The following is a 17,427-nucleotide window of genomic DNA, read 5'->3' as shown; positions in this document are numbered from 1 at the left end:
TGGGAGGCGGGGCTCCACTCAGGGGCGGGACGGGGAGGGGTGGGCGGGACTCCTCGGGGGTGGGACTCCGGCCTCCGTGGCGGGTGGCAGGCGGTCCCGTCAGGTCGGAGGAGGCAATGGCTGCACGCGCTTTGAGGCTGCTGACCACACTGCTGGCCGTCGCCGCCGCTGCCTCCCAGGCCGAGGTCGAGTCCGAGGCGGGATGGGACATGGCGGCGCCTGATCTGCTCTTCGCAGAGGGGACCGCTGCCTACGCGCGCAGGGACTGGGCGGGGGTGGTACTGAGCATGGAGCGGGCGCTGCGCTCGCGGGCCGCCCTTCGCGCCCTCCGCCTGCGCTGCCGCACCCGCTGTGCCGCCGACCTCCCGTGGGAGCTGGACCCCGACTCATCCCCGAGCCTGGCACAGGCCTCGGGCGCCGCCGCCCTGCACGACCTGCGCTTCTTTGGGGGCCTGCTGCGCCGCGCAGCCTGCCTGCGCCGCTGCCTCGGGCCGCCGGCCTCCCACTCGCTCAGTGAGGAGCTGGAGCTGGAGTTCCGCAAGCGGAGCCCCTACAACTACCTGCAAGTCGCCTACTTCAAGGTGCAGAGCTGCCCGGGCCCGGGCGGCAGGGATCTTTCTGGGCGTGGTTGCAGATGACCCGGGCGAACTTGGGGGGCCGGGGAAGTGTCCGAGGAGAGAGAACGTAGCCTCCTGGCCGGGGAGCTCTCCTCGGACCCAGGGAGAACAGGGACCCTGCCGGGAGACCTGCTTCGCCCGGTTCGCATAAGCAGATGGTAACCCCAAAGGTCCAGCCTGGGGTTAAGGCACGGACTAAGCAAAACTTGGCCTTGTGTTCCCCGGGAGCCTTCCCAAAGGGAACGAAAGCGGCAGCTTGGGTTTCTCTTCCAGATTTCATTGTAAGTGCCCGAGTGAGAAGCTAGGACCTTTCTACATTATCTTCCTTCCGGTTCGCTGCTCAGTGATGCTTTTCCTGCTGCCCGAGTCCAGCAGCTCTCTTTCAGGACGTGAGGTTGCCACGTCGCCAGTAGGGGCTGTCTAACCCCTCCCTGTAGCGGGACCCTCTGGCTATTGTCAGGTTTTCAAAGAAAATGAGTATTTTTAGGAATTCCAGAGTGGCTTAAGTCCAAGTGCATACATGGATTTGGAGTGCCCCTGACTTACATGATGATGATGATGATGATGATGATGATGATAGCCAGCACATACTTCTAGGCACTATTTTAAGTACTTTGTGTTTATTGGTTTATTTGCCCAGATCCTGTCAATGTCCTGTAAGGTAAGTGCTATTATTAGGCCTATTTTATTGGGGGAAAAGGAAGAAGAAGGAGCTGTGTTGCATATTGTCACATCCATAGTTTAACAGACCTTCGGTTCCACCTAAAGAGAGACTTAGGGAACCATGGGGACCACAGACTTCCACCTCTCCACAAGCATTTTGCTTACACGGTTTGCTTACATTCCTCGTTACTTGGAAAAGTACTGTATTTGAAACCAAAATAAGTGGGTCATGTCTTTGGTCATGTCACTTAACAGCACACTCTCAGATTCTTTGACTAACGCTTCCTGAATACCTGCTACATTCCAGTTCTTGTACAGGTCATTAAAATACTTGACTTTATATTGTTTTGTTTTACATCGCTTCCCTAGTGAGAATCACTATAGAAAAGGCTACTAAAAGGGTGTGTACATAGGGCTGTAGGAGCACAAAGGAGGGAGGATCTAGCTTCCTCTCAGAGAAACGAGGGAGACTGAAAGAAGAGGTGACAATTGAAGTTGGTCCTAAATATCACTAGAGGAGAGGAAGGATGGCCATTCCAGATAGAACAAGGCCAGACTGGGAAGAGAGTTCTGCAGGCTTCAGGAGCCAGTGTCAGAATCAGATTTTAGATTGCTAATTCTGGAATGTGGAATAAGCCTTGGGAGAAGGAGAAAGTGGTGGCAGGGCTAACCATTAGGAGATGAGTTGGTGGGACACCTGGGTGGCTCAGTTGGTTAAGCAGCTGCCTTCGGCTCAGGTCGTGATCCCCGTGTCCTGGGATGGAGTCCCGCATCGGGCTCTCCGCTCAGCGGGGAGCCTGCTTCTCCTTCTGCCTGCCTCTCCCCCTGCTTGAGCTCGCTCGCTCTCTGACAAATAAATGAATAAAATGTTTTTTAAAAAAGGAGATTAGTTGGTTGTCCACTTGAGAGAAGGAAATTAGGTGCCTGGGTGCTTAGGGAGTAAAGAAGGACTGGGGTGGAGAGCGAAGGTGGGAGAGAACAGGGAAATGCATGAGCAATACAGAGAGATAAGGGCAGGAGAATAAACCCATGAAAGGGACAGACTTGTGAGAATTTCTAATTGTACAGTTAACAAAACAGGTGCAGAGGATTATTGACTTTGGATCACCCAGCTATTTTAGGGTCAGAGCCAGGGCTGACTCCTTGTTTAGCATGCATTTACTAGTACTGATGAAAAAAGGAAAAGGAAAAAATTCTTAGCGTATTAATAATACCAGCTAACATTTATTAAGTGCTTAGTATGTGCCCAGCACCAGGTGTTAGAAGCCGCATGTATACCACCTTGTTTTAACATTACCAACAAGCCTGTGAAACAGTGAGTGCTATCTCCAGGTGGCAGATTAGGGAACTGAAATAGAGAGTAAACTTTAAGTGTCTAAAGCCCCAGCGAGTGACTAATTAAACCTAGCTTTGTCACAGGTCTGTCTGTCACTTAAGCCGTGTTAATCATTAGATCATCAGTGATTTATTTTGGCTTCTACATAAGAACCTGTGTAACATTGATATGCTTAAGTCCATTGCTTTGGGCGTTATTGTGGCATTTGGCACATTTTTTTCTCCTCAGATTTCATAACCACTTGTTTTAACCTCATGAGCCCTGGGCTTTGAGTCAGAAGACGCCATATCCAGATTTTGTATAAGACCTTAGGATTTTTCCGTCACCCATCTTTTCCTTGAATGTGTCAAAAACACTTGATTATATTTTTTGCAAAAAAAAAAAAAGTATCTTCTAGGGAAATCCTTTGGCACAGTGTAATCATTAACTGCTCTTTCTCCCCTACTACTAAATTCTTGAAGCCTTAGACTTTTTTCAGCTCAGTTGCCACTTCTGAATCTTGAGAATATATTATTTGGGCAGTCAGTCTTCCATAGCATTCCTCCCAACAATATGACCTTTGTTTAAAAATAGAATGTTTACACTGTTGAAGGTTTACCTCCTATGATTTGGGAAATTGCAAAGCCTGATTTGGGAAATGGCTGAAATTCTGCCCAGGGCCCTGTGCTCCTGATTTCTGGTATGCAGTTCCTGCAATAGGTGTGTTTTCTGGGGCTGGCAAAGTCTGGTGCAAACTGTGGAGTGGAAGGCTCAGGAAGGCTGGGATTTCCTGTTTACTGTGGACTGCCCATTTGGACACAAACCTTCGAGGATTATGTTCTTGTGCCTTATTCTTAGATCAACAAGTTGGAGAAAGCCGTAGCAGCAGCACACACCTTCTTCGTGGGCAATCCTGAACACGTGGAGATGCGGCAGAACCTAGACTATTACCAAACCATGTCTGGAGTGAAGGAAGCTGACTTCAAGGATCTTGAGGCCAAACCCCATATGGTGAAAAAAACTTTGTCCCCCCCCATTCTCTCTTTTTATTAAAGTGATATTTACTAGGCTTGTTTTCTGATTACAGAAGTAGTAGACATTCACTGTACAACATTATAGAAAAATGCAGATAAGTGTAAAACAGCAAGTGATCATCTATAATACTGCCACCTTAAGAAAACCAGTAGTTCATATTTTGGCCTAGTTTTTTTTTTTAAGATTTTATTTATTTATTTGTCAGAGAGAGAGGTAGACAGAGGGAGAAGCAGGCTCCCCGCTGAGTAAGGAACCCAGTTCGGGACTTGATCCCAGGACTCCGGGATCATGACCTGAGCCGAAGGCAGATGCTTAACCAACTGAGCCACCCAGGTGTCCCTATTTTGGCCTATTTTTAAAACTCTTCTAGATCTTAATTTTTCCCCCGAATTTGGTGTCATACTGTGTATGTATTTTTCATCATCCTTTTTGAACTAACACTGTATCATGAGCCTTCTCTCATGTCTTCAGATTTTCTTTGAAAATACAATTTTTAGTGGCTGCATGATAGTCCATTTTATGCATAATTGTATTAATGTACTGTGTAGGTTTTTGCTTTCACTACTGTAAGTGATACAGTGTTCCTTGATGTTCTTATTCTGTTTGTTTAGGAGAAGTCTGTGTCCCATGAGAGATATTGTCTGTGATGATATAGCATTTTATAAAGAGCTTCTGTTCTCATAAGTTTTCATAGTTTAGAAATAGAGATATTATTAACAATATCAAAATGACTTTTAAAAGTAAATTGTGTAAGGACGCCTGGGTGCTTCAGTCCATTAAGCGCCAGACTCTTGATCTCAGCTCAGGTCTTGATCTCAGGGTCCTGAGTTCCGGCCCCTGTTGGGCTCCATGACGGAGGTGAAGACTACTTAAAAAAAAAAAAACGGTAGATTGTGTACATCTAGTACATTACACAATCACACGCAGGTTTGTTTGTGTGTGTGTGTTTAGTGATTCTATGACAAACGGAAATGGAGGCTGTGTCCCACAGATGGCAAAACCCATTCTGTAATCAGCGGCAGCCCTAATTCCCCCTTGTGCTGGAAGGATTGCTCCCATCAGCACAGACCTAATTCTAGCATCTAAGAGTTCTTCTTAATTAAACTTTTATCTTGAACGCTATTATCCCTACAGAAGTGCAAGAAAATTACAATGAACTCCCGTGTATCTTTTATCTAGATGGAGTTTAATGCTTTTGGGTTTCCAAAGAAACCTGTGGAGACCATTTACAGGAGGCCTTCACTAGGTAGCGGGCACCCTTTTCCGTCCCTAACCCGAGACAGGCCGTGAGGACGCAGGTGCAGGTGGAGGGGGCAGTGAGGGCCCAGGGCTGTGTGCGGCCCGCAGTTGAGTCCCCCTTCCTCCCAGTAGCACGAGTTCCGGCTGGGAGTGCGGCTTTACTCCGAGGAGCAGCCGCACGAAGCCGTGGCCCACCTGGAGGCGGCGCTGCGAGAGTACCTGGTGGCGGACGCGGAGTGCCGCGCCCTGTGCGAGGGGCCCTACGACTATGACGGCTACAACTACCTGGAGTACAACGCGGACCTCTTCCAGGCCATCGCAGGTGCGCGGCCGCGAGCCTGCCCCGCGCGCGCCTGCCCACACCTGCCCCAGCCAGCTGGCCGGGACTCCCGGGGCCACGTGCGGACAGTACCCGCTGCTCGCCGTCTTCCGCCTCAGACCGAAATGTAGTACATCTCGGAATCGGACTGAAAATTCCTTGCCCTTGAATTTGTTCCTCTTCCCAGAATTCGCATCCTGAAGATCTACCAGATGGTTATTCCCCGTCTTTGATTCCTTTCAGATCATTACATCCAGGTCCTCAGCTGTAAGCAGAACTGCGTCACGGAGCTGGCTTCCCACCCAAGTCGAGAGAAGCCCTTTGAAGACTTCCTCCCATCACATTATAATTATCTGCAGTTCGCCTACTATAACAGTAAGGCCTACTTTCTTCCTTCTCTGCAGCTTTTCAGCAGGAATCCAAAAGCAAGGGAGGCAGGGATGATGGCCCCTGGGCACGTCAGCATCTTTGGCTTCTCACTGTGACCTGGGACTCCGGGAGGCACCATGCCGGGTGACCCCTGCCTGCTTTGTAACAAGCCACTGGCCCCAGAAGCCGATGCTAGTAATCCAGAAAGCTGGGAGATGAGACCTAGGACCTCTCTCTCGTCCCTTCTAGAACACTGATAATCTGACTCTGCATCCGAGTTCAGTTAGAGCAAAGGCAAAGGATGTACTATCATTTAAACCAGCTCACGGGACATTTTCCAGCCCTTCATCGTACAATAGTGCAGATGCTCTGGGTGGCGCAGGGTAGGGGGCTGCCAGTATCCAAACAAGCAACAAGTCAGCAGGTCCTCATCGAGTTCCTACTGTGTGCTAAGCATCACCGCATATTCGAGAGTGTGAGGTGTTTATCGTTGCGTTGAGACCAACACATGTGAACAAGCACTGCTCCTCTGCAGAGGAGGCCACCTGCTGTTGTAGTGGCCCCATCTTCTGAAAATCTGCAGGGAGAAAAAGACAGGAAGATGGGACTCTTCCTAAAATTGGTCTAATATGAGGCCAGTGTTTAACTGACTTGTGATGTGGGCGTTCAGTAGTAGGCCTGAGGACCCTGAGCCCCTTGCATCAGTTCTGCATTCTGTGTTTGTGTAAATTCTATTCTTCTCATTCTTCTAGAACTTCTCCCTCAGGTCAGGCAGCTGTGGTAGGTAGCAAGGGCACCTTGCTGTGTCATCACTGCCTCAGGCTGTGCTGAGACTCAAGACCAGTGGTTCCTGGTGCCCAGGATTGGACCCTCTCTTCTCAGGCATTTCTTTTTTGCTTTGCAGTTGGGAATTATACGCAGGCTATCGAATGTGCCAAGACCTATCTCCTCTTCTTCCCCAACGATGAGGTGATGAACCAGAATCTGGCCTACTATACAGCCATGCTTGGAGAAGAACCAGCCAGATCCATTGGCCCCCGTGAGGTGAGAGACTTGCGTCAGTTAGAGGGCAGAAGAGTGGCGGGGGGTGGGGGACAGAAGGGTCTGGTAGTGCTCGGGCAGGGGCCGTGCGCGGGGCGGGGGGGTGCCTGGGCCGGGCACGAGTACACTGACGCACTTGTCACTCAAGAACCAGGGAGCAGCTTACTCCACACCATCGGGGCCCAGAAGTCTGCCAAGTCTGAGTCGTAAAAGAAAAGCAGAACTGCAACACAGGCACCCCCTTTCCCCTTTCTCGCCACCTCTGCTTTGAGATTTGCTATCATTTGGCCAAGATCTATCATTTTTTACTTCCAGCTAAATTCTTTTTTCGCTCACCTGTTTTCTTGCCAGTTTCCTCCCTGTCCCTTCTCTGAGCTCTCCCTCCCTCAGCATCGCTCCCAGCTCAGCTCCCAAGCAGACACAATGACCAAAGTGAAACGCACCGACGTGTTGACAGTGGTTACTTCTAGGTGGTGGAATATGGGTGATTTTTTTGTATCTTGCCCATTTATGTTTTCTAAATTCCCTTCAGTGGAATTACAAATTATTTTTTGTAGTTAAAAATATGAAAAGTTCTTTTTTTTTTAACTCAGTGAAGGACGATACTATGAACCTCGATATTTGTACGTATGCCTTGCACAGACCCTAGACCCTCTCCTTCTTGAGCCCAGAATAGTGAGTTGGATTTGAAGTCACTGGTCTGGGCTCCTGCGCTTACAAGGATGTGTGATCTTCCGCATGTCGTCGTGTGGGATCTCAGACACCCGGCACTGCTCCTCTGAGTCTCAGTTTCTCCCTCTGTAGAGTGCAATTATGGTTCTTACTCTTTCTTCAACACAAGATGAGCATGAGGGGCAGATGACATACCGAGTAGAAATGCACTTTGTAAGCCAGCAAGCATGGTACGAGTGTGTCCCAAGAGTTGTGTGGACAGGCCGCATCCCAGGGGTCTTTCTGATGGTAGACAAGTAGCCAGCGGCCGGCTTCCTCACCTCTGACCTCAGCCACCTCCTGGAACGGAGTGGGTGGCCTATCATGGCTGCAGTGATCCCTGACTTCAGAACAGGAGAATAGGAGTGAGAAGAAGGCAAGCCTCAGTCAGCCGTGTCCTGCAGGCTCCTCCCAAACCCTACCTACCTTCTATGTAAAAATGTAACTTTGGACCCGTTTTTCATTTTATTGGAGCAAAAATATGGTAAATAGTATTACTCTAGAGGCAGCTCATTTGTTTATGCGACAAATAATTGGGACAAATAAGGGTGCAAGAGCAGGCGCACTCCCACACCGCTGGTGGGACTGTGAATTGGACTGTTCGAATCTGCCACCGGAGATCTGCCACGCAGCGGTGTCACACAAGGATGCGAAGGCAGACGCACCCGGACACGCGTCAGAACCTTGCTGCTAAAAGCAACCACCCGAACCAAGCTAAATGCCATCTGTTTGGGAACTGGCTTAAATGAATCGTGGTAAATCCATTCAGTGGTATGAGAGAAAACTATTCTATTGCGTGAATGGATTACTACCCAGTGGTATGAGATGGTCTCCATGATATTGTTGTAGGTAAAGGAAAACAAAAATATCTAGAACTGTATATTTTATCCTATTTATGTTTTTAAAATACATATGTACATTTTAAGTCATCAACTTTGTGGACAAATTGACAAGAAACTGTTCATCAGCTTACCCCTGAGGCACGGGCCTACAGGGCGGGGGTGGGGAGGGAGACCTAACTGTTTCTATTTATGCCTGTTGATACTTTGTGGATCTCTTTTAGCTATAGGTGCATTACCTTCCTGCCTGTTTGAATGCCGTCTCAAGCACACCTCAGGGACTGATGATACAGAAGGGTACAGAATCCAAAACTTAGAGAACACTGTAGTAAATCTAAGAGTGGCCATGGATGCAAGCTGGAGTGGAGGAAGGAAGCAATTGACTGACTGGCAAGCCATGGGAGGCTTTGCAAGAGGAAGTGCTGTTGACATTTGGTTTTTAAAAGCCTTCAGGAGGTGAATGAGGCAGGGGAAGGCCTGTGAGATGGAGGACAGCATGTGCACACAACCCGGACAATTGTCCCACATGCATGCAAGGTGACATGAGGAGGTACAGAAGATGAGGCCGGGAGGGTCAGATTTGGAAGGGTCTTGAGTGCCCTGCCAGGACCTTGGCCTCTGTGCCACAAGGCAGACAGTGGTGGGCGCTCGAAGGGTTTTAAGCAGTAGCCCAGCCAGCGGCGCAAGGCTCAGAACGGGAAGGAGCTAGAAGCAGGAGACCAGTACAGGGCTACTGTGGCGGTGCAGAGGGGAGCTGCTGGGCCGGGGGAGACGCTGGCTGGAGGAGGGAACTGGCTAGGTGGAGTAGGAGGTGGCGATGGCAGAACGGTGGGGGCTTCACTCCTCCCTCTTCAGGTCTAATTAGACACAAGTTTCCCACTTGGGAGACGCAGGCATGGTGCTGCCCACCTAGCTCAGGAAGGCACAGCGAAGCGCGATGCTTTCCTCACACATCTGCCCTGCCTGTACTCCAGCCCCAGGGGGCTGAGCTTTCCTCTGTTCGCAGGGAGAAGGAGGTAGAGGATGACGCAGTAGTCCCCTTCTCGGTGTGGTTGTTGTGGAGCTTACCATTGAGGGTAGCCACCCTTCGCATGTGGGGGGCATTTAGTCTGCAAAATTCCTCCATAACTTTTATTTTTATTTCATTCGATTCTCGTAACAACCTGCTGGGGTGGGGCTACCAGCCTGCCCTGAAGGGAAAAACCCAGGTTCTTCCTCCCTAGCTCTGGAACCCTGAGTCTCTCCTCGCCTGTGAGGATGTTACCTTGTAGTTGTCCTCTTTGGCCACCAGGTGGCGACAGTCTGCATTTGAGATGGCGCTTCTTCGGGTCTCTTTGTCTTGCTGAGTTAAGACCCTCCCAACCCCCCACTTTATGGTCATATTAGTGAGTTTGGGGCAGAGAGGGAAAACAAACCACTTTTAATTAGAACCCTCCTTCGGGAAAGAAAGTAGCATTTGTTGAGCCCTAACCCAGTCCGCACGCTGTGTGGTTCAGCCCCCATCATCTCATTTAATCCCCACAGTGGCCGTGATAGGGGGCGCTATTCTCCCATTTTAGAGATGAGAACATTCGGGCTCTGAGAGATGGGCTAGCTCGCCCGGTGGCCTGTGGCTGAGAGTGGCGGCCCGGGTCCCTCCCTGCGTTGTCTCAGCGCTGGCGCAGTTCCCAGCTCGTTGCTCGAACTCCATGAATCAGTGCCGAGCGAATAAACGTAGGCGTGGGATTTGCTTCCTAGCGGCCTCAGGGCCGCGGGGGAAGGTTTAACGAGAGAACGCACCAAGCGTGGTGTCTAGCACTTGGTGAATCACTTAAACTCCTTAGGAGAAAACTTCCATCTCCCTGTTGGGTAAATATGCTAGATGGTGTAGGACTCATTGAGGTCTTGCTAACATTTTCCTTACTGCCTTCATCGTTAATTGCAACTGATGATGTCTTCTTTCTCTTTTCTTTCCTCCTCCTGCTGCTTGGAGACTAGCAGGGCACCTAGGGAGAGAGGTGGCCCCAGAAGGTACTTAGTCTCCCAGCCCTGGGTAAGCCCTCCCTGTGAGCACGTGTGGGAAGGGCCAGAGGGCCCGAACCAGCAGCTCCAGCTGCAGCCGCCCAACTCCAGGAGGGATCTGTCCAGTCTGTTCAGAGTCTCAGGGGAGGCAGGGGGCCTAAGGAAAAAGCTCCTGGCCTTTAGGGTTTGAATGTCGGTTCCTGCTCCCTTTCCCGTAGTGTGAGCTTAAACAAGCCGCCTATCCCCCCCTGCACCTCAGTGTCTCCATCTATAAAACGAGGAGCACGGTGTCAACGTCACAGGTGGCTGTGAAGGTCAAATGAATAACACATGGGTCACCCAACATCTAGGTCTCCTGCCTCCGTGTCGAACCCCTACAGAAGTCAAGAAAGAACTCTCCTTCTTTGAGGAATATTTCCACATCTCCTGAGAATCCTCAGATTTCCTGTCTCAGAGATTCATGGGGGGCACGGGGGGGGCGGGTGTTATGTCACCCTCCGTGGGAGCAACCCCTAGCATGGGGTGAAGCTGTTGTCCCAGACGGGAGAACAGGCACAGTTGTGGTGGTAGGAGAGGAAGCTCAGACCACACTGGGAGCAACGGCATGGAACATGGGGTTGGGGGTCCCCCAGAGTTAACAGGGCTGAATTCCAGGGCATTCCTTCGACTTTGTTTCCTCAGAGTGCCCGGGAGTACCGACAGCGCAGTTTGCTCGAGAAAGAACTGCTCTTCTTTGCCTACGATGTCTTCGGGGTTCCCTTCGTGGACCCGGTGAGCCTGGATGCGGGAGTCAGGGAGGGCGGCTGGCTGTGCGGCTCTGTTTGGGGGTGGAGCCAGACACGGGATCTGTGAAGCCCGTGGACGAGAGACAGAGGAAGACAGAGGGGAATTCTGGGCAGCCAGAGGTGACTCTGGTTTGGAGACTCACTTGATCTCCTGCAGGGAGGCAGCTGGATTCTCCCAGAGGCCCAAGTCTGTGCAGAGACCCGGAAGAGGAAGTGGGTCACCCTACAGCATTGATTTTTCTCCTGATCTGCTTTTAGGATTCATGGACTCCAGAAGAGGTGATTCCCAAAAGATTGCAAGAGAAACAAAAGTGAGGACCCTGAAGAGACTGCATGACTGGAGCGGCCTGATGAAGCACTTGAGGCTTCCTGAGCCCAGGCAGATGTGCACTCCTGGAAGTGGGGGGTGGGGGGCTGGTCCAGGCTGGGAAGCTGGGGTGGGAGCCAGGGTGGCCCCCGGAACATGGTCCTCAGAGCGGCTGTGCGCACAGGTCCGAACGGGAAACAGCCGTCCGCATCTCCCAGGAGATCGGAAACCTTATGAAGGAGATTGAGACCCTGGTGGAGGAGAAGACCAAGGAGTCGCTGGATGTGAGCCGGCTGACGCGGGAAGGTAAGAGGACAGTGCTCTGACCTCTGGCTGTCGTGGAGGCGGCGAGGCAGGCGTCCCCGCGCTAGCTGGCCATCCCCGGGACGGGGCCTAGACTCACCGGGACTTCCACCCGGAGAAGGCACTGAGGATTGGCCTTTGGGGAGGAAGTACGACTCCTGGGTCACAGCAGCGCTAGTCAAGCTCACTGCAGTCAGTGTTTATAGCGCAAACCTCATCCGGTCTCCCCGCTTCCATCATGCATCCTGCTACCAAGCCTCCAAATCTGAGGTCTCTTCCCCCCTGCTCCGCCCCTGCCAAGCTGCGCTGACACTGCTTTTCCTCGCCCCTTTCCCCAAGCCTCTCCTCTTCCCATTGCTGCGGGCCCCCTGCACCTGCTGTGTGCACTCCTGTCCCTCCCTGATCTGTGCTTCCCCTACCCCTGCAGTGGCTGGACCGGCTTCCAAACACGCAGACCCTACCCCTACCCGCCCTGCCTGCCCCTTGAACCACCTGCTCTACCTTCTGCTCGTGTGCCCTGGGCCGCTTCTGTTCCTCGGGCCCGTCTGCCCCCGAGGCTGGGCTCATGCCTGTCCCTCCTCCCGGTACCCTCCCATCTCCTCTGCCCACGAAGCCTTAATCTCCCAGTCCTGGGGACCCCCCTCCCTTTTTCTTTGGAACTTTCACGGCAGCTTTCTTGGTGCTGGCACCAAGTCTGTCCATTTGCATCGTTGCTGGGAGAGGTGCCATCTTCAGGTTTGAGACCCTCGCCTTGCACGCAGGGCCTGGCGCACACGGCGGCCTCAGTGAGTCGCCTCCAGTAGGTCCCCAGCACGGAGGGACACCAGGAGAAATAGAAGAGAAGGTTAGCCTTTGCTCTACAGTTGCTTAAATGAACGGTGGGTGATTTCACAAGATGAGCACGTGAAAAGAATTTGTCCCGCATTCCTTGGTTTTCAGGCAGCTTTCACTCTGTGGTTTCTCTTCTCCGGGGGAGGCGGGCTGGGCAGATTGAGGTCCTTGTTTGAAATAAATGTGCCAGTGCCTGGTGCGATGGCAGCTAAGATTCTGAGCTTTTCCTGTGTGCCCGGTATTGTGCTGAGCTTTTAACTCGCCTTGTTGCTTTTTACATCAAGCTAGCACCAATCTCAGGAGGTAGATGCTGTCTTACAGATGAGGAAACGAAAGCTCAGGGGGGTTAAGTAACTTGCTGAGGTCACACAGCTAATAGGTGGAGGATTCAGGAGTCAGACCCCCTTCTTTCTGATTCTGGAGCTCAGGGTTTGAAGACTCTGTTGGCGATGTTTCCCCAACAATTGGCGAAGGCCCAGAGCCAAGAACTGTTCGGGAGAGGAGCTAGGACTAGGGCCTGGCTCTCCCGTCTTGTCAACTCCAGGTGCTGTCCTCTGGGCCACTGCCACCTTTGGAAGTGACCGAATAGGAAGTTTCCCTGGTGCCCTGGAGACAACTGGAATTTCTATTCCCATCCGATGGAGAGTTCTGGACAGAGCTGCCTCTGGACTCAGCCCAGTCTTGCCATTGCTTTGCAGGTGGCCCCCTGCTCTATGAAGGCATCAGTCTCACCATGAACTCCAAAGTCTTGAATGGTTCGCAGAGGGTGGTGATGGACGGCGTAATCTCCGCTGACGAGTGCCGGGAGCTGCAGAGACTAACCAACGTAAGGGAGACCCCGTGACCGCGCCTCCGCACTGAGCTCGCCTGCCCCTCACTGCACACCGGCGACCACCTCTTCGCAGACCCTCAGCTGCCCTGGCTAAGCTCCCCCTGTGTTTTGGGCCTTGCAGGCAGCAGCGACCTCGGGAGATGGCTACCGGGGTCAGACCTCCCCACACACCCCCAGTGAAAAGTTCTATGGCGTCACGGTCTTCAAAGCCCTCAAGGTAGAATCAGTACTCAGCATCTAGAGTGTGGGGAACGGGAGAGGGGAGGCTCAGGCCGTGGGGGGTAGTGGGGGTGGGAAAGGTGAAGGTGTCTGCCTGTTGGATTCCAGCGGCCACTGGAATGGGAGGGAGGGGGAGTTAAGTTGAGGGAGGTTGACTTTTGCGTCCTGGCTGGTGAAGCAAGTGTGATCAAAGTGAGGCAGGCGAGACAAGACTGGTGGCCAGAGCTGGGAGAGTGCTTTCTGTCCGCAAAGAGGAGCGTGGAGGAGGGGCAGGTGTAACACGGGAGGGCTGTCGCGTGTGGGAACAGAGCAGGGGGGCCCGATGCCTCAGTGGGCTCTGTCGGCCCGCAGCCGGGCGTTCAGGGCAGCTGACTGCTGGTCTCCTTGGCAGCTGGGACAGGAAGGGAAAGTTCCCCTGCAGAGCGCCCACCTGTACTACAATGTGACCGAGAAGGTGCGGCGCGTCATGGAGTCCTACTTCCGCCTGGACACCCCCCTCTACTTCTCCTACTCCCACCTGGTGTGCCGCACCGCCATCGAAGGTGGGCCTCCTCTGTCCCTGCTGAGCACACGCTGTGGCCTGGCACGGGTGCTGAGGACATGGGAAGGAATGGGATACGGTCCTTTTCATCCTAGCCGAGGAACCAGCACAAAATGTGGCAACCCCGTGCGATCAGTGCAGCGGAGGAAGTTCCAGTCAGTCCACCAGGGGGTCAGGAGGACTTCCTAGAGGAGGTGGTGACAGTTGCGCAGGATGAATAGGAGTGGTGGAGTGCCCAGGTGATGAGCGGATGTTCTAGCCAGAAAGAACAGCACGCACAAAGAAGTGCAGGCCCTGGGCAGCCTGGTGGTGGGGACTAAGAACGTGGCCATTTCTGGGGCGTGGGGTTGAAGGGGAAGCAGTCAGATAAGGCTTGGGGAGGCTTTCAGAAGCCACACTACGGAGAGCTACATTCGGGAGTTTGTTTTCATCCTGTAGGCCACTGGGTCTCAGCAACGCTCCTGGGCATCCAGGTGTGTAGATCAGTCCTGAGCGATGTTGCAAGTTCTGTCACAAACTGTTCAGTACCAAATCCGTGAGAGAGGGACTTCTACAAGTCAGAGCAGGTGCGAGGTCATTCCTCGTCTGCTCTCCCTCTCTTGCATTCCCTTTTGCTGTCCTGAGGAGGGATGAGGTGTGACCAGTGCCCCAGGGTCTCACACGGCCCACAGCCGGATCTGTCATGCCGTCGCCTTCTGAGGCGCCGGCACTGATGCACCACAGGTGGTAGAGGAGAGAGGGCTTTACTTGCCCCCCAGAAGGTCTGGAGTTCTCTCAAAATCTGGACACACCCAAAGGAATGTGTCAGACACAGCCGTATGTGTCATGGCCTCTCAAGGTGGGGGCCGGGCAGCGGGAAGCTGGGAGGAGTCCTCAAACACGAAGGACTCTGTGAGACCTTTGTTTTCACGAGGTTAGTTTTGCCGCTTTGTGGCGAGAGATTTGGAGAAGGTGGATCGAACCAGGGGGAGGGAAGCTGGTCAGCAGCGACCGGGTGGGCAAGGACAAAGGCCCACCTGGCCAGTGGCGGTGGGAGTAAGAGAGGAGAGGACGGGTGAGGGAGATGGAGGAGGTGGAGGGACAGGGCATGGCACCTGGCCGGACAGGTGGGGACAAATAGGAGGGATCTACCGTGACCTGACGGTGCCACCAGCCTGCTCTGGCCGTGCCCGGGGTTCGCGCTGGGGGCAACGGTTCCATGTCATGAATGTGCTTGCCTAGCATTTTACAGTACGTGCTGTCCGCGCCCTTTCCTGGCTTCTCCCCATGCGGAGCCCTGCGGAAGCTGACGGCTTACCTTTGCTCCTGTCTGGTTCCCTCCGTGCCGTCCTCACCTCGTCTCCCGCTGCACAGCGAGGCTCACTGTGCCCTGACTCCTCATTTTCACCTCCCGGGGGGATTCCTGTTTTGTAAATTCGAGCCAGAAAGCTGGGGTTGTGCGGCTCGGCCCAGAACCTGCCCTTGGTTAGAGCCTCACAGCCCTGCTTGCTGCCCCTGCTTGGCCCACCAAGAACCTTCCCGGGAGGCCTGCAGATTCGTCTGACCCCCGGGCTGATGGCTTAGCCGGAGACCCCCTAGTTCACTGGCCATTCCCATAGACCCGGAGGCATTTTGGGAAGCACCCCCCATGCCAATAGGAGAGCTGTAGTGTCTCCTGAGGTGTCCCCATGCTAACGTGCGTTACCTTGGCCCCAGAGGCACAGGCCGAAAGGAAGGACAGTAGCCACCCAGTCCATGTGGACAACTGCATCCTGAATGCCGAGGCCCTCGTGTGCATCAAGGAGCCCCCTGCCTACACCTTCCGGGACTACAGGTGCCCGCCCTCCCTCTGAGGCCCCCAGTCCCCTGCGCCTTGCCCCATCCCCAACACACACACACACATACACACACACATACACACAGAGGTGTGGGACCAGCTGTCCCCAGAATCCAGTCCCCTATCCCCACACCCTCTGGCCAGGAAGTCGGACAGAAAGGGAGTCATTCCCGTGTGGTGTGATGAGGAGGACAGTGGATTCTCTGGAGTGAGGGTGGAGGGTGGGGAGGCTGTCTTCCCAGGGCAGGCCCTCTCCCGCTGCTGCTTGAGAGCCCCTGGAGATGCGGGAGCTGTGGGCTGTTGGGGGGACGGGAGGAGGCAGCCCATGGCGAGACCATGTCTGTCCTTCCCAGTGCCATCCTTTATCTAAATGGGGACTTCGATGGAGGAGCATTCTATTTCACTGAACTAGACGCCAAGACTGTGACGGTGAGCGTGCCCTCGTGCCTGTCCCTGAGAGCCAGAAACCCTCACAGTGCGGAGTGCCAGGGCTCCCCTCCTCAAACCTGGGAGGCTCAGAGATATGTCGCTCACTCTGACTGGCCACCTTTTCTCTCCAGACCCTAGTGATCCCGTGTCCCCTCTGAAGGCAGGTTACAGTCTCCTGTGTACCCTGCACTTTGTGTCTCCTTCAGGCAGAGGTGCAGCCCCAGTGCGGGAGGGCCGTGGGATTCTCTTCAGGCACTGAGAACCCGCACGGGGTGAAGGCTGTCACCAGAGGGCAACGCTGTGCCATCGCCCTGTGGTTCACGTTGGACGCGCGGCACAGTGAGCGGGTGAGAGCACTCGGTGCCACTGGGATCTGCCCCTGGCAGGGCCCCGGGTTCTGCATCCCTCTTCCCAGCCTCCTTGCCGATGGCTTGGACATGAGAGCAACACCAGGCCTGGCATCCACAGAGACTCCCCCTGGTCACATTGCCTTGTCCTCCCTGGCCCTTCTTCCATACTTGTAAACGGGGCTCCGGGTTGGGGTGCCAAGCTGGGGAGTGGTGCTGGCGCTCGGTCGCCTGGTTGGGCAGTAACCTCAGCTGTCTGCCCGGAGATTAGGACCTGCCGGGAAGCAGATGAGCTCAGAGGCCATGGAGGAAGAACCTGTTGCCTCCAGGAAGTAGCACCTGAGAGCAGGTGAGCGCCTGGTCCAGAGGCCTCCCTGAACAGGCAGGGGTCTGTCCTTGCAGGACCGGGTGCAGGCGGATGACCTGGTGAAGATGCTCTTCAGCCCAGAGGAGATGGACCTCTCCCAGGAGCAGCCCCAGGAAGCCCAGGAGGGGCCCCCCAAGCCTGTAGAGGAGTCTCTGTCTGGCAGTGAGACGGGACACAAGGATGAGCTCTGACAGCGTCCGGCTCCCTGTGGGGGGGTGAGCAGACCCACCCTGGGGAACCGTGTCCTCCACCGGCCGGCCCCCGGGGGCTGTGGTCTGCTGCCCGGCCGGCGGGACCCTGCTCGCGGCCGTCCGCACGGTGCTCCCGCTCTCGGAGTGGACATGGCGGGACGGCCCTCTTGCCTCTGGACCTGGTTGAGGGCTCAGGACACAGGCCCGGAGCCGCCCCCGGGGGCCTGCTCAGGCAGCCGAGTGACAGCACTGCAGTATTTAAGTGTCTGTGTAGACAACCAAAGAATAGATGATTTGTGGTTTTTTACCC

The 17,427-nt window shown here is 53.9% G+C and overlaps 1 protein-coding gene across 2 annotated transcripts; it reads left to right on the top strand.

The window, feature by feature from the left end:
- Nucleotides 1-65: 65 nt before the first annotated feature.
- P3H1 (prolyl 3-hydroxylase 1) lies at nucleotides 66-17,426 on the top strand. Of its 2 annotated transcripts, none has more exons than XM_027574170.1 (15): nucleotides 66-581; nucleotides 3,454-3,606; nucleotides 5,002-5,191; nucleotides 5,432-5,563; nucleotides 6,462-6,601; nucleotides 10,831-10,920; nucleotides 11,193-11,245; nucleotides 11,426-11,547; nucleotides 13,074-13,201; nucleotides 13,329-13,424; nucleotides 13,818-13,968; nucleotides 15,663-15,780; nucleotides 16,137-16,212; nucleotides 16,419-16,559; nucleotides 16,962-17,426. In XM_027574170.1, the coding sequence occupies exons 1-15, from the start codon at nucleotides 117-119 to the stop codon at nucleotides 17,115-17,117; spliced, it is 2,211 nt and encodes a 736-aa protein (XP_027429971.1). In that variant the 5' UTR covers nucleotides 66-116; the 3' UTR covers nucleotides 17,118-17,426. The 2 variants fall into 2 exon arrangements, with proteins under 2 accessions (XP_027429971.1, XP_027429979.1); XM_027574178.2 differs by lacking the exon at nucleotides 66-581 and adding an exon at nucleotides 645-898.
- Nucleotide 17,427: the final 1 nt, after the last annotated feature.

The sequence above is a fragment of the Zalophus californianus genome, chromosome 4, assembly GCF_009762305.2.
Source record: "Zalophus californianus isolate mZalCal1 chromosome 4, mZalCal1.pri.v2, whole genome shotgun sequence".
NCBI lineage: Eukaryota > Metazoa > Chordata > Mammalia > Carnivora > Otariidae > Zalophus > Zalophus californianus.
The sequence above is the reverse complement of the archived record's forward strand: the minus strand, read 5'-3'. Positions and strand labels throughout refer to the sequence as shown.

Bases quoted from the DNA above. Each gene is read 5' to 3' on its own strand.
- P3H1 (XM_027574170.1), top strand. From the start codon at position 117: ATGGCTGCACGCGCTTTGAGGCTGCTGACCACACTGCTGGCCGTCGCC. The intron at 13,425-13,817 runs GTAGAATCAGTA...TCTCCTTGGCAG, and splicing joins CGGTCTTCAAAGCCCTCAAG to CTGGGACAGGAAGGGAAAGT. The intron at 15,781-16,136 runs GTGCCCGCCCTC...TGTCCTTCCCAG, and splicing joins TACACCTTCCGGGACTACAG to TGCCATCCTTTATCTAAATG.